General features: G+C 43.0%; 1 protein-coding gene across 1 annotated transcript; it reads left to right on the top strand.

Moving 5' to 3' along the window:
* The first annotated feature begins 1678 nt into the window (after window positions 1-1678).
* On the top strand, window positions 1679-5704 carry C10H15orf48 (chromosome 10 C15orf48 homolog). Its single transcript, XM_065559387.1, has 5 exons — window positions 1679-2084; window positions 2258-2318; window positions 2652-2740; window positions 4061-4121; window positions 4772-5704. Exons 2-5 carry the CDS (start codon window positions 2274-2276, stop codon window positions 4838-4840), a joined length of 264 nt encoding a protein of 87 aa, XP_065415459.1. The 5' UTR covers window positions 1679-2084; window positions 2258-2273; the 3' UTR covers window positions 4841-5704.
* The last annotated feature ends 8063 nt before the right edge of the window (window positions 5705-13767 follow it).

The raw sequence follows: 13767 nt of genomic DNA, 5'->3' as shown, positions 1-13767 counted from the left end.
TAATTTAGTGGATGTCTTTGCCAAGGTGGTTCACCAGCCTCCTTCTTGTGCTCAGTGTTGGTGCACCCCTTGCTGCCCTCCAGGAACAGTCTTAGCACGAGGCCAGCAACTGGTGCCCATACTTTAAATTGTGTGTGTGAGTAAGATCTGCAAAGACTCTGTAACGGGGGTGATATGACAAGCCCATAGGTTGCCTCTTGGAGAGGGCCTGCAAGGAGCAAGCTGGGTTTTCCCTAGCCCCTAGTAGCTGCCAGGGGCGACTTGGAGGAAAACTGAGCTTACAGGCAAAGCTGCCTGTTCTTCCCCCTCTCACCCCTCCGGCTTTGCCGCGCAGCCGGACAAGCGGCGGAAGGAGGAGGCTGTCAGCAGCGCTGCCTCGCACCTGCCGCCCCGCCCCGAGCAGTAACTGCCTCCCGCGAAGGGTAACGGGGGAGAGCGGGGGGCACGCAGGCGAGGCAGAGTGGGCCCAGTCAGACACCCGGGGTGAGGGAGCCAAAGGGGGCAGTTAGGAGAAGCGAGAGAGGGAGGAGCCCAAGCGGGGGGAGGGAGTGAAGCGGGCGGAGTATGGACAGAGGCCGCGGGAACCTGCCTGTCAGCGAGCCACCTGGAAGTCAGCGGCAGGGGAGAGAGCGACCCCTCAGCCCTCCGCAGCTGCCCTCCTGCCGCGGGAAACCAGCCCGGCTCTCCCACAGCACAGCCCTGCAGCTGACATCCCTCTACGCACTCCTCCCCCAACACGCACCCATACACCCCCCCATGTCCCTCGCGGCCGAGCCACACACACCCCCAACACCACCCCGCATACACCCCCGCGGAGCCACCCCATTTACACCATCGCCGCCCCCATCTCCCTCTCCCCGCGGAGCCACACACACATACCCTTACCCCACTCCCGCTATCCCCACCCCGCGGAGCCCCCCCCCTTTACACCACCCTTCATCTCCTCTCCCCGCGGAGCCAGCCCTCCCTTACCCCCTTCCTCTAGCCTCACCCCGCGGAGCCACACCTCCTTATACCATCCCCCCTTTCCCCCAGAGGAGGCACCCCCCTTACCCCACCCCCATCTCCCTCTCCCCGCGGAGCCACCCCCCTTACCCCCTCCCTCTATCCCCACCCCTCCTTATACCATCCCCCCCTTTCCCCCAGAGGAGGCACCCCCCCTTACCCCACCCCCATCTCCCTCTCCCCGCGGAGCCACCTCCCTTACCCCCTCCCTCTATCCCCACCCCTCCTTATACCACCCCCCCCCAGAGGAGCCACCCCCCCTTACCCCACCCTCATCTCCCTCTCCCCGCGGAGCCACCCCCCTTACCCCCTCCCTCTATCCCCACCCCTCCTTATACCATCCCCCCTTTCCCCCAGAGGAGGCACCCCCCTTACCCCACCCCCATCTCCCTCTCCCCGCGGAGCCAGCCCTCCCTTACCCCCTCCCTCTATCCCCACCCCTCCTTATACCATCCCCCCCTTTCCCCCAGAGGAGCCATGCCCCCCTTACCCCACCCCCATCTCCCTCTCCCCGCGGAGCCACCTCCCTTACCCCCTCCCTCTATCCCCACCCCTCCTTATACCACCCCCCCCCCAGAGGAGCCCCATGATGCAGCTCACCCTGCGGCCCTCCACAACCTCTACCCTTCTCCAGGCCACGCAGCCAACCCCCCTTTCCTTATTCCTTCCCTCTATGCAGCCCCCGTGCACGCACATACCCCGTCCCCTGCTCCTTCTGCACCCCACGCACATACCCCGTCCCCTACTCCTGCACCCCACGCCGCCAGCCCTTCCCGAACCGAACCCCACCACGCTCTGCCTGCCTTCAACCTGCACGCACAACTCTTCGCAGCGCTCCGGAGCCGGGTCCCCGCGTATTCCCGCAGGGGGAGCCGCTGCCTCATGCTGCCGGTTTTTGCAGGGACAGGAGACCGCAAGGGGAAGTTGTGCATCAGTCTGTACGACCTCTGCACTGGGCTACGTGACTTGGGACACAGCCAGCCTCCTGGGGTGTGAGCAGTGCTATATAAAAGGCTGGGCACCTCCCCAAGCTAAGGCTGTGTCTGCAGTGCAGCTTCTGCCCCTCTCCTCCCGGCCAGGTAAATGCAGGGTCTCTTGTCTCTAGCGGCAGAGTGCATCTGGGATAGTGGATTAGAGGTTGTGACCTGCAGGGTGATAGGGGATTATGTAGCATCTGTGTAATAGCCTCTGCCGGTTGTGGTACCTAAATTGCCTCACTGATGAGATTGTAACTGGACACCCTTCGTTTCAGGTCTACAGTTGCCGCTATGGCCAACTTGGGCTTTTTCCAACTGCTAAGGAAAAACAAAGAAGTAAGTTTGCAAAAGAGCGTTGTTCTAAAATGATCCGAGCTGCCTTCCTGGCACTGACGAAGAGTCCTATGAACAAGTGCATGTTGAAGAGGTTACATTAAAACGTGAGATTTGCCAGATTAATAAAATGCACTCTCTAAAATAAAATGATGAATGTGCAGAAGTTGAAGACACACTGGAAGTGAGATGGTGCGATCGGCATATATGTTATGCCTTCTTTGCGGGAGTTTCACTTGCTTTAAAGCTTTTTAATTCATGTCTCCAGTGTGCATGGACCACCAAGAGAGACATTTTGTTCTTGAAAGCTTTGTTTTCTAACTTTTTGTCTTTCAGCTCATTCCTTTGATTGGTTTTGTGAGCTTGGCAGCAGGTGGGGCTCTAACTGCTTCTCTGTATTCCCTATGCACCAAAAGTGATGTGATGTAAGCATAATCCATTCCATATTTCTCTGAGTTATATGCTTGGTATTGAGTTTTCTTTCCTAAACCGATACCCTGAAGTCAATGAGGTGTATCAGAGTGGGGAGGGGGGAATTAGGGAAGATCTGACACTCAGCATTTTTTTAAATTAACATCTTAATCTTACAGATCATTAATTCTTCTATTATATTTTTGTAAAGAATTTACTCCAGTCTGTTATTCCCCAAACTGGATTAATTTTTGAATTTGTTGCTCAGAAAATTTATTTTTTGTCTTCACTATAAATGTAGTTTGAGCTAAAATGTTCTTGTGCAAAGTTTTAAATAGTGAATTCAAATAGCATTTAATATGTCTCAAATAGAGGAATGTGTTGAAAAGGAATCATTTTTACAACATTTTTTTACATTTTTTCTTCTGAGACAGAGGTACACAGATCACAATATGTCATTTCCAATAGCCAATAATATTCAGACTTTAAAAATTTAATTTTGCTAACACCTACTTAATTCAATCATCTAATGGTTTGGAAAAAATAAATCTTAATTTAAGATTTAATAACCTTGTGCCTTCAGTTAAAGGCAGCTTTCAATATACAGTGTAAATCTTCAAAGATTTCTGGTGGTTGTGGATGGCCTCTCAGACTGTGTCAGATCTCTTACTGGTACTGGTCTTAAGAGCTGCATTCTGGCTCACAGAAGTGCTGACTGACTGGGACGCAGAGGTGGAAGGTCCTATGGAAGACCATGCTTAATACTTCTAGCCAATAACCCAGCCTTCACTTCCTTTACCATCTCATTCAGTTTATTTCACATAACCTCATTCAAGGTATTTTATTAATAACTCTCTCTTTGAGATATTAAATCAGATCAATAAATAACAGACTGCTATTGCTCATATCTAGATAGCAGGATTTTGATACCCATTATCAGTTACTACTTTTTTTCTTTAAAATAGTTTGACTATTAATTTAGGGCCCAAGCTTGAAACAGTGAAGTCCATGGCAGTTTTAAAATTGACCTATGAGCATGACTGGGCTCTTAGCCATAAGGCTAAGAATTCCAGTAACTGTTACCTAAACCACAACATGATATTATTATTTATTAAGCAATGACAACATGTGTGGGATACAAACTACAAATAAAAGCCAGTCCCTCTGCCAAGTTTAATGGCCTAATGCTGTAAACCTCTATTCATGCAAGTAGTTTTTCTCACGTCAATAGTTACACTGAAGCTAGTGAGACTACTCAGCTGACTAAGGGTGTGCAAGATCAGGCCCTAAAACATTTTGTTTTTCCTACAATGAATTTCATAATTGTTTTTTAGTGTTAACAAGTCTGGCAATCCAGAACCTTGGGAAAATGTGAATCCTAACCAGGCTCAAAAGGTAACGAATAAAATAATTTATTCCATAAAAGTTGGTATTGAGTGTAGTGCCAATTAACTATATTCTATTTCATTAAAGATTAAATGAATGTATATAAACATATTTAGAGCGTATGAGTTAGCAGAATGTTAATAGAAGAATATAATCAACTCTGCATTCCTGGTCTAATTCTGCAAAGTGCTTAGCAAATGCAACTCCTATTTACTACAGTACACTGATTTCAGTGTGTGTTTTGGGTATACATGGCTAAGTCCTGTGTGTTCATAAAATCAGAAATAACCTAATATTATGGTTCTTAATTACTTCATTCTTAAAGTCTTAAGATACTTGTGGCGAGTCAGGTTTAATAGGCAAAAATTTATTGTGAGTGGTGTAACTATTTACTGTGCATAGATTGTAATGTTTTTTTCATTTGAAATGCTAATGTTTTATTTGATGATGAATAAAGAAAATATATTGCTCAATGGTACTTCTGTTTACTTGTAAAAAGAAAATGTAAAGTTACTTATTAGAAGACTTCCTTCATACACAAGAGATTGTATAAATTTCTGTATAGTGTAAAAAACCTACAAAACTTACTATATATTTAGAGAGGATAACTGTTTGGGTTTTAATAATTTGCTCTTCGTATTGTTCTTCTTATTTTTTAGCTTCTATCGATCAACCAGGAGTGGAAATCCATAGAGGAGCTGGAGAAGGTCAAAAAGATGATGAAGTGACAAGTTGCCATTGCCTCAAAAATGTACTCTATGAATCTAGTGGAATCATTTCTGCACAAACTCGACTACTGAAATCAGTGTGCGGAAATGCTTCTGCTACATTTTTAGGGTCTCCCTACATTTTTGGACTCTGGATGAGGAATTTCATTTTGTCTTAGTGGTTACTTAGAACATCCACACAGTCCAAAAATAAACATCTCTTTCAGGTACTCATTGTTTCAACAGTCATGTTTAACTTGATGTACAATGTTCAATATGCAGAGTATTAATGGGGTGGAAAATCCTTCATTCATATATGAGCTTTTTAGAATGCTGAATTATTTTTCTTAAAATACATATAATTTTGTAAATTTTCTAATAAAATGGGCACTTATGTTTTTAAATGTTTAGATTTATTCAAAATTCCCTGTGACTTCAAAAAGAGCAGGAGCAAGACCATAATGAGTATGAAAGTGTCAATATTCTTTTAAAAGATCCTCTCCAAAATAAGAACTCTGGTCTGTTGCTTCTTAGTTCTTTATACCATATTTCAGTGATGTGTGCTAATTTTACCGAGATGCTATTTGTACATGGTAGCATAAATGGTCACAGTAAAAAATTTGGCTTCCAGTTCAGATTTGGTGAGTCCCAATCCTACAAGGACTTACACATGTTCTTAACTTTGCACTGTGTCAGTTGTACCATTGACTTCAGAGGGACTACTCAGTGCATAAATTTAAGCAAATGTGTAAGTCCTTGCAGGACCAGGTCCTAAGACAAATTATCAGCACTTCAATATGAGTGAAACAAGAGCAAATCTTTTGAATTTGTAAGTTCCTGCTGTTTATTCCTGTGAAAATGTTATTAAAGTAAAATGAAGGTTAATTTGGAGTGGACATAAAACTTTATTAGGCAGTTTTATTATCCTCTTTTTATTGTACATACAAGTTTAAGCATAGAATACAGATTCCCAGAAGGCATTTTTAAATGATTTCTAGATAAAGCAAACAACCTTAATAGCATGTACCAAGAGAAAATCAACAGATTACATTAGGAGTAGGATCCTATATAAGTAATTTCCTGTTTAATAATTTACATTTTTTTCTAAAGATTGGTTAGTGCAGAGATCTGTAGGTATTCCTTCTCCTTTATGTGCCTTTAATTTTGGCATAATTGCCGAAGAGGGTATCCCTTCCAGAAAGGTTTTCCTTCATTGCGTCATGACGCATCCTCACTCCAGACAGTATCACATGTACTGACTGTGTGGTTTCTAACTATATTGTATTTCTAAAGTGCATAACATTTTCAGGAATCACAAGTTTGTATGGGTGAAGAAATCAAAGCAGGAATCATTAGATGAGCTACATTGGAGAATGACTTGCTTTCTGTGGGAATAACTTCTCTAAATTTAGAAAAAAAATCCCCCAAATGCTAGCAGTTGTGAAGTGCTATAAATTATTCAGCCACAGTGCAAACAAAACTGAAAGTACATAATGAAGCCATACACCTAGACTGAGTTAATGTGGCCTTAGAGTTCTCAAAGCTTGTTTGATTTTGAGAAATAGAAAATAGTTACAATACTGTTGTGCTGCATTTTTTACAGATGTGGCAGTAAAGTTTATTTTTTACAAGTAAGGATGACTCAGCAGCATACAACTGATGTAAACAACTCCAGTCCTCCCTAGCTTCAGAAAAACTTTCATGTGTAAGGACAAGCGGAATTATCAGACTTATAAACTTTTCTTTGCTAAAATTACAAATTTAAGAGGAGTGGCATCAGAAGATCCCTAGATGTGCAACCACAAAAGTTCACCTTCCAGTCTTCTAGAATATTAGCTTTTGTCTTGTTAAACAGAGAGGCATTTTTAATACAATTGTGTGCAATCTAATAATCTACTCAGTGTTTCTATATTTTTTTACTGGAATTTGCTCATCAAAAGTGTGCAGTGCTCTGAGTAAATAAGTGAATTCAACATTTTTGTCTGTCAGCAAATCACTTGTCTCCTCTGTAAAAACTGGATCTTGCCATGAAGGGTCTACCTACACTAGAAAAATAAATGTAGGGCAATGGTGATATATAATGGAATGCTACAAAGATCAAATACAGGGGTATAGCATTCTTATCTTGACATGTAGGCATTCCCTCATATCTCTCCCTTACCCTCTCCAGTAATGGTATTAGCAAGCAAGGCCCCCAAAAATATGAAAAAATCCAAGATAATTTTTAATTTAGTCTGGAGCGAATGTACCATTTTCTCCACACGAAAAGTCAAATGTGCAGCAATATAAACAGGCGGCTCTATGTATTTTGCCGCCCCAAGCATGGCAGTCAGGCGGCTTTCGGAGGCACGACTGCGGGAGGTCTGCCGGTCCCGCGGCTTCGGCGTACCCGCCGCCGAATTGCCGCCAAAGCCGCGGGACCAGCAGACCTCCCACAGGCAGGCCACCGAAGGCTCCCTGACTTCTGCCCCCACAGCAACTGGCAGGCTGCCCGCAGCTTGCGGCCCCAGGCACGCACTTGGTGCGCTGGTGCCTGGAGCTGCCCCTGAATATAAAACACAAGTGGGGAGGAAGGTTGTATAACTCAGTCAGGGGAAAGCATGTGAGCACTTAGAGAAATCCAGTCACTTCACAGGACAAAAAGAAGTCTCTGGTTTCCTTCCCTACACTATAGCTCCTTTCATCCTGAATATTATTATTTAACATTTATTTTGCAGTAGCACCTGAAACCCAACCACATTGGAGCTTTGTTGCACTGGGCATTGTATGGACTTCCAGAAAATGACAATCTCTGCCCCAAAGAACTTTATATGTCTATAGCAATTGAAAAGCACTTTACAAATATTAACTAACCTTTAATTACCTCATGTGAGGTAGGTATTATACTCACTGTGCTGCTGTGGAATCTGAGGTACAGATGTGAACTTCCTGAAGTCACAGAGAAAATCTGTGGTAATGCTTGGAATTAGAACCAAGAGTCCAGACTCCTGGTGCCCTGATCTAATTGGTAAACAACCTTGCCACTCTTTCTCATATTAGATAACATTAACAACACCAGTAGTGGGAGATTACCTCATGTGGTTACTAATTGTACCCTAATGGTCTGAAAAATAACATGATTAATGCCCGAGCAGTTGACCAGTAAACTTTTGGTGGTGCTTGCTGTTTATGTGGCTACCTCATGGCACTCTGCCAGCATACTTGCTAGGTGGGTTTGATGTCTTGATGGCCCCTATATGGCTCACAGCATTGGACAGGTAGATGATCAAGGGCTGTAATTGTATATCAACTTCAGAGACAAGACAGAAAAAGCCATTGTGACATGGAGCTGTTTCAGAGATCAGAATTTTAATGAAATCTAAGTTTATAAGGCTTATTGTAAGAAAATATTAATTCTGAGCTAGGCCCACATTTGTAAGCAAGGCTTACAGCCTCATCAAGGAATCTTGGGAATAATGGCTTCCTTAGCCTTCTGCAGAAAGGAAAGGTTGAAAGCCAGTTAAGCAATGTAGCTACGAGATCCCCCTTTTTCCTTTTATTGACCTTCGGGTCTATAGCAATGGTTTGCTGGTGCCTAGAGCCAGCCCTGTCAGTTTAGTGTGTTCAGAACGGCTTAGAAAGCTGGGAGGCAGGATGATCAATCAAATAAATTACACAAATATGATTGGGGTGGTATCCACACTACAGAAAAATAAAATAGGCCTCTGTCAGAGAAATGCTGAGGCCCAGCTCCTCAAAATGTATTTAGAAACCAAAGTCCCATTGATTTCAATGGGAGATAGGCAGTTAGGCCATTCCATGTGCTTACCAGCCAGGCCAGTGACCATTTACAAACTTAGTTAAAAGTTATAGAATGGAGAGGGGATCCCTTAATAATTTGAGTCAATGGAAGCAGGAGCAGGCCCATACACAGTGTTTCATTTATAGTAATGTCCTTTATTTCATCCTTAGGGCAAGATTCTGAGCCAAGCATTTAGAGTGAAAATATAGGGAAGCAGAAAGCAAGTTGGAGACTCCATTTTCTGCTATGCCTGTTGACAGCAGCTGCATTATCACACACATGTCAGTTGATTAGTCTAATGACCTGTAGAAGTTTCATTTGCCTACGTGCTGCAGAGAGAGAGAAGGAAGTAACCTTTGCTCAATATTTTTTCATTTTTAACTGTGCAAACAGACTGCCTGATTAAATCAGGTGTGGCTCCTAAGTCTTGACAATGATTCCTTACCTATAAGTCATCTTAAATAGAATCATAAGTTAAAATTATTTTCAGTTGTACAGCTCTTTGGCAGATACAACATTTCTAAACTGTTAATTTCATTCTGCCAAGATATGTCTCTAAATGTGTGTGTGAAGTACTTTGGAAAAAGATACTGCGCTCTTCTCCCCTCCATTACAGCAGCTTTACAAGAGTTGATGGTGGTGGAGGTACTCCTGATTAGCAGTAGTGTATATGAGAGAAGAAATGAGACCTCTCAAATCTGAGTTTAAATTAGAATTCTGAAATTATAATCAAGCAAACTCTTCTCAGCCAGAGCTTTCCTTTATCACTACACAGCTTGCTACATTAGTTACTGCAGCTATAGATTATCTCTATGGCCATTTTGCATTTTCTATACAAGGTTCACAATACTTGGTGAAATCCTAACCCTATTGAAGTCAATGGGAGTTTTGCCATTGACTTCAATGGGGACATGTTTTCACCCTCGGTTTTGAAAAGTAGGGGCCAAATTTTAGTTGCTAAGTGCAGGTAGGCACATTAATCTCAATTCAGGAAAGCACTTAACTTTAAGCATGTGCTTAAGTCCCATTGACTTTAATACCCTCAGAAGTATCTTGTCCCTCCTTACAGGTTATGTTTTTGACCATCTCCTGTGTTCTGTTTTGCAGAAGGCAGGTGCTTACCCAGGTCATGTAGAGATCAGTCATTTTCTGTGTGTTTCAGGTTTCTCTTTCTTGGCCTTGTGTGTGATTATGTGTGACAGCTGCCATTTTGGCTGACATACTGGGGACCTCCAGGCCTAAAAGCCTAAGCTGCTACAACCTGAGCTAAAAAGGCAAGGTTTTGTAGCTGGTGTCTGTAACAACTCCTATCATTTGTGGCTCAGCACAGAGAGGAACTTGTAATACACACACATGAGTTAGGACATAGCTGTGATGTTGCACGCTCACTCTTCAGTGCTCAGACATTTATATACAAATCCTGGATCCTACAGACTATTATCGATACATTTTTAGAAGTGTTATAATTGCTTCCCTCTGCAGATATCAAGGGCTTTTACATAGTCTGAGGCTTCTTAGAATGGCACTAATGCAATCCATAAATATTGCTGTACTTTTTCACTCTAAGCCCTTTAATGGAGAGTAATAATGTCAGCTGGATTCCATTAGCTGTTGTGTACACTACTGATAAAGTCACACGTAATGGATCTTGTTTTCCTGTACAAATGTTATATTTATAATTATTTAAAAAACAAAGTATCCCTGGGGAAGAGGGAAGCTCTTTTTAAAAAGAATAACTTTTCATGGAGAGTTTATTTTTCTTGGGCCCAATCCTGCAGGCCATGATCATGAAAGCATTCCGTATTTGAATAATCACATTAGACTATTCAGGGGTGCACAAGGCACATGCACCTAAACCCAACCTAACCCCTCAAAATACTGTTACAAGGTCAGGCCTCATGTGCCTATTTCAGCGTTTGGGAAGATGCATATAGAGTGATGTGTGAACCTCAACAGGGGCATGAACTTGGAAGATCCTGTGTGCCCATGGTGACAGATATGGCAAATTTCCTGCAATAGTTTTGAGAGCCCTTACAATCCCTGGCCTACAATGATTAATAAAGATTGTAATTCCATGGGGGGATGGTAACCTTAGCCCCTTCAGGAACTCAGATCAGTTGGAGGTGATTAGGCAAATCCCGCTCTGGAGGTGTTACAGCCTGAGTGTGTCACTTTCTTGGGGATGCTTGTCTACACTAGTTTAAAGTAGATTCTCTAGAGGCCAACAGACAAAGAAAGGACTATTGGATAACTAGACAGAGTTTAAACTGATTGAGATCCTCCTTTCTGATTCAGCAAACAGAGAGGACCTTCTGTTCGAAGGGAGCGCCCCAAACCTTAGGCAAGGGTTGGAAGGACTGACACTGACCAGTGCTCTTGTGGAGATGGGGGGTGGTTGCTGTTAATCTTATTAGCATGAATATCGGCTCTTAAATTGTTTTAGTATGTTTTTCTCTGTAATGCTTTTCCCTTAACAGTAAATATACCTACTTAGGAAAAGCTGTGTGGTAACTTACAACTCTGGGCAGTTACACTTATTATATAGCCTGTGAGGAGAAAAGCAAAGCAGACCTGTTTGGGCAGTTTAATGTGCTGGGGAACTCTCAGTGCTGGCAGGGAGCTGTGCAGCCTGAAATACCCCAGATAGTAGGGAGACAGACATGGGTTTTCGCCCAAGAGAGGTGACGGCTGAGGAGCCAGAAGCCTGAGAGTGGGTGCCCTTCCTGGACCACAGAGGGGGAATACAAGTGCAGATGCCCTGCATTGTCACACCCACAATACCCATTGACTTCAGTGGGAGTTACAGATGTTCATCAGCTCTCAGCATTAGGCCCCAGGTTTGGGGGTTTGATTTAGGTGAGAAGCTGAATCTCTTTGGTCTAGGTCTCCGACTGGCAATTTCACAAGACTTTCTGGTGAGAAAACCTGTGCTTCCAGATATTGGGCATATTGACTGCAATACAGGGAAAGCCCCAATGCTCACAGAATCTCAGTGCTTCCAGTCCAGGCAGCAGTCATCCAAAAAAGTAGAAAGTTAGCCAAACTTTTTAAAAGATTAAGCCCTGCCCACCACCACCCCTCAAAAAAGGCATGACAAAACAGAAAACTGTCTGGTGTGAGTGATGGGCAATGGTCTGGATCGTTTTGTATTTAACCTGATCTGATTTTCTCCTTCTCAGTTGTATGTGTATACAGAGATGGAGGGGGGGGGAACAGCATACTAATTAAGATAAAATGGAACCTAGATCTGAAGGAGATTTGTTTTTTGCAAAATCAAAATTTGTCCTTATCAGTCCATTTCCAAAGTGGATTGGATTTGGCCTACAATCTGCCCATACACTGAGTATTGTTCATTCATGTAGATTATAAATAAAAGTTTGGTGCCTGGACCTGCTCCATCTGAGAGTTTTGCCTCTGACTTCCAAAAAAGGACAATTGGGTTCTTCAAAGGAGGAAGAGGATCAATTTGTAACTCATGATTCCAATTCTTGAAATAGCCAGATTAATCTGTCAGATGACTGCCAAGATTTCTTTATTACACAACATTTTTATTTCTGGTCTTCTAAATACTATGGTAAATACCTGTATGCAGAATTTTAGAAATATTGTACCTTTGAACACACTGCTAGCATTATCCATAATTCTGACGAGTTCTGGATTTCATATCTATATGGAGGAAAGATCTGAGGATTTCAGAGGTTAATCTGGAGGACACACCGAGAACTATTACTACACGTATCCATGGAAATAGTTCTATAAAATACCAGTAAAACAAAGTGTAACACAAAGGAATGAACTCTCTTTTAATAATTAACTCTGGAGTATATACTGTATAGCTAGAAGCAGAAGCAAAAAAGCATTTGGATTTTACAAGAAGTATATCAATGAGCAGATCAATGTCCCATCTTTGCTGTATCTATATCTTAAGCAAATCCATGGCTTTTCATTCACAGAATACTTTAGAGACTGCAGGTTTCAGAGTCATAACCATATTAGTCTGCATCCGCAAAAAGAACAGGAGTACTTGTGGCACCTTAGAGACTAACAAATTTATTTGAGCATAAGCTTTCGTGGGCTAAAGCCCACTTCATCGGATGCATGCAGTGGAAAATACAGTAGGAAGATATATATATACACACAGAGGACATGAAAAAATGGGTGTTGCCATACTAACTATAACGAGAGTAATCAATTAAGGTGGGCTATTAGCAGGAGAAAAAAAACATTTGAAGTGATAATCAGGATGGCCCACTTCCAACAACTGACAAGAAGGTGTGAGTAACAGTAGGGGGAAAAATTAGCATGGGGAAATAGGTTTTACTTTGTGTAATGACCCATCCACTCCCAGTCTTTATTCAAGCCTAATTTAATGGTGTCCAGTTTGCAAATTAATTCCAGTTCTGCAATTTCTCTTTGGAGTCTGTTTTTGAAGTTTTTTTGTTGGAGTATTGTGACTTTGAGCTCTGTAATTGAGTGACCAGGGAGGTTGAAGTGTTCTCTGACTGATTTTTGAATGTTCTAATTCTTGATGTCTGATTTGTGTCCATTTATTCTTTTGCGTAGAAATTGTCTGGTTTGGCCAACATACATGGCAGAGGGGCATTGCTGGCACATGATGGCATATATCATATTGGTAGATGTGCAGGTGAACGAGCCTCTGATAGTGTGGCTGATGTGATTAGGTCCTATGATGGTGTCCCCTGAATAGATATGTGGACAGAGTTGGCAACAGGCTTTGTTGCAAGGATAGGTTCCTGGGTTAGTGTTTTTGGTGTGTGGTATCTGGTTGCTGGTGAGTATTTGCTTTAGGTTGGGGGGCTGTCTGTAAGCAAGGACTGGCCTGTCTCCCAAGATCTGTGAGAGTGAGGGATCGTCCTTCAGGATAGGTTGTTAATCTTTGATGATGCGCTAAAGAGGTTTTAGTTGGGGGCTGAAGGTGATGGCTAGTGGCGTTCTGTTACTTTCTTTGTTGGGCCTGTCCTGTAGTAGGTGACTTCTGGGTACTTTTCTGGCTCTGTCAATCTGTTTCTTCACTTCAGCAGGTGGGTATTGTAGTTGTAAGAATGCTTGATAGAGATCTTGTAGGTGTTTGTCTCTGTCTAAGGGATTGGAGCAAAGGTGGTTGTATCTTAGAGCTTGGCTGTAGACAATGGATCGTGTGGTGTGC

The sequence above is a fragment of the Chrysemys picta genome, chromosome 10, assembly GCF_011386835.1.
Source record: "Chrysemys picta bellii isolate R12L10 chromosome 10, ASM1138683v2, whole genome shotgun sequence".
Taxonomy (NCBI): domain Eukaryota; kingdom Metazoa; phylum Chordata; order Testudines; family Emydidae; genus Chrysemys; species Chrysemys picta.
Note: the sequence above shows the minus strand (reverse complement) of the source record. Positions and strands in the feature narration are given on the sequence as shown.

What these genes read in the sequence shown, in the direction of transcription:
- C10H15orf48 (XM_065559387.1), top strand. Translation starts at nt 2,274, where the DNA reads ATGGCCAACTTGGGCTTTTTCCAACTGCTAAGGAAAAACAAAGAA. An exon ending in TGCTAAGGAAAAACAAAGAA is followed by an intron (nt 2,319 to 2,651) that starts GTAAGTTTGCAA and finishes TTTGTCTTTCAG; the next exon opens with CTCATTCCTTTGATTGGTTT. An exon ending in TGCACCAAAAGTGATGTGAT is followed by an intron (nt 2,741 to 4,060) that starts GTAAGCATAATC and finishes ATTGTTTTTTAG; the next exon opens with TGTTAACAAGTCTGGCAATC.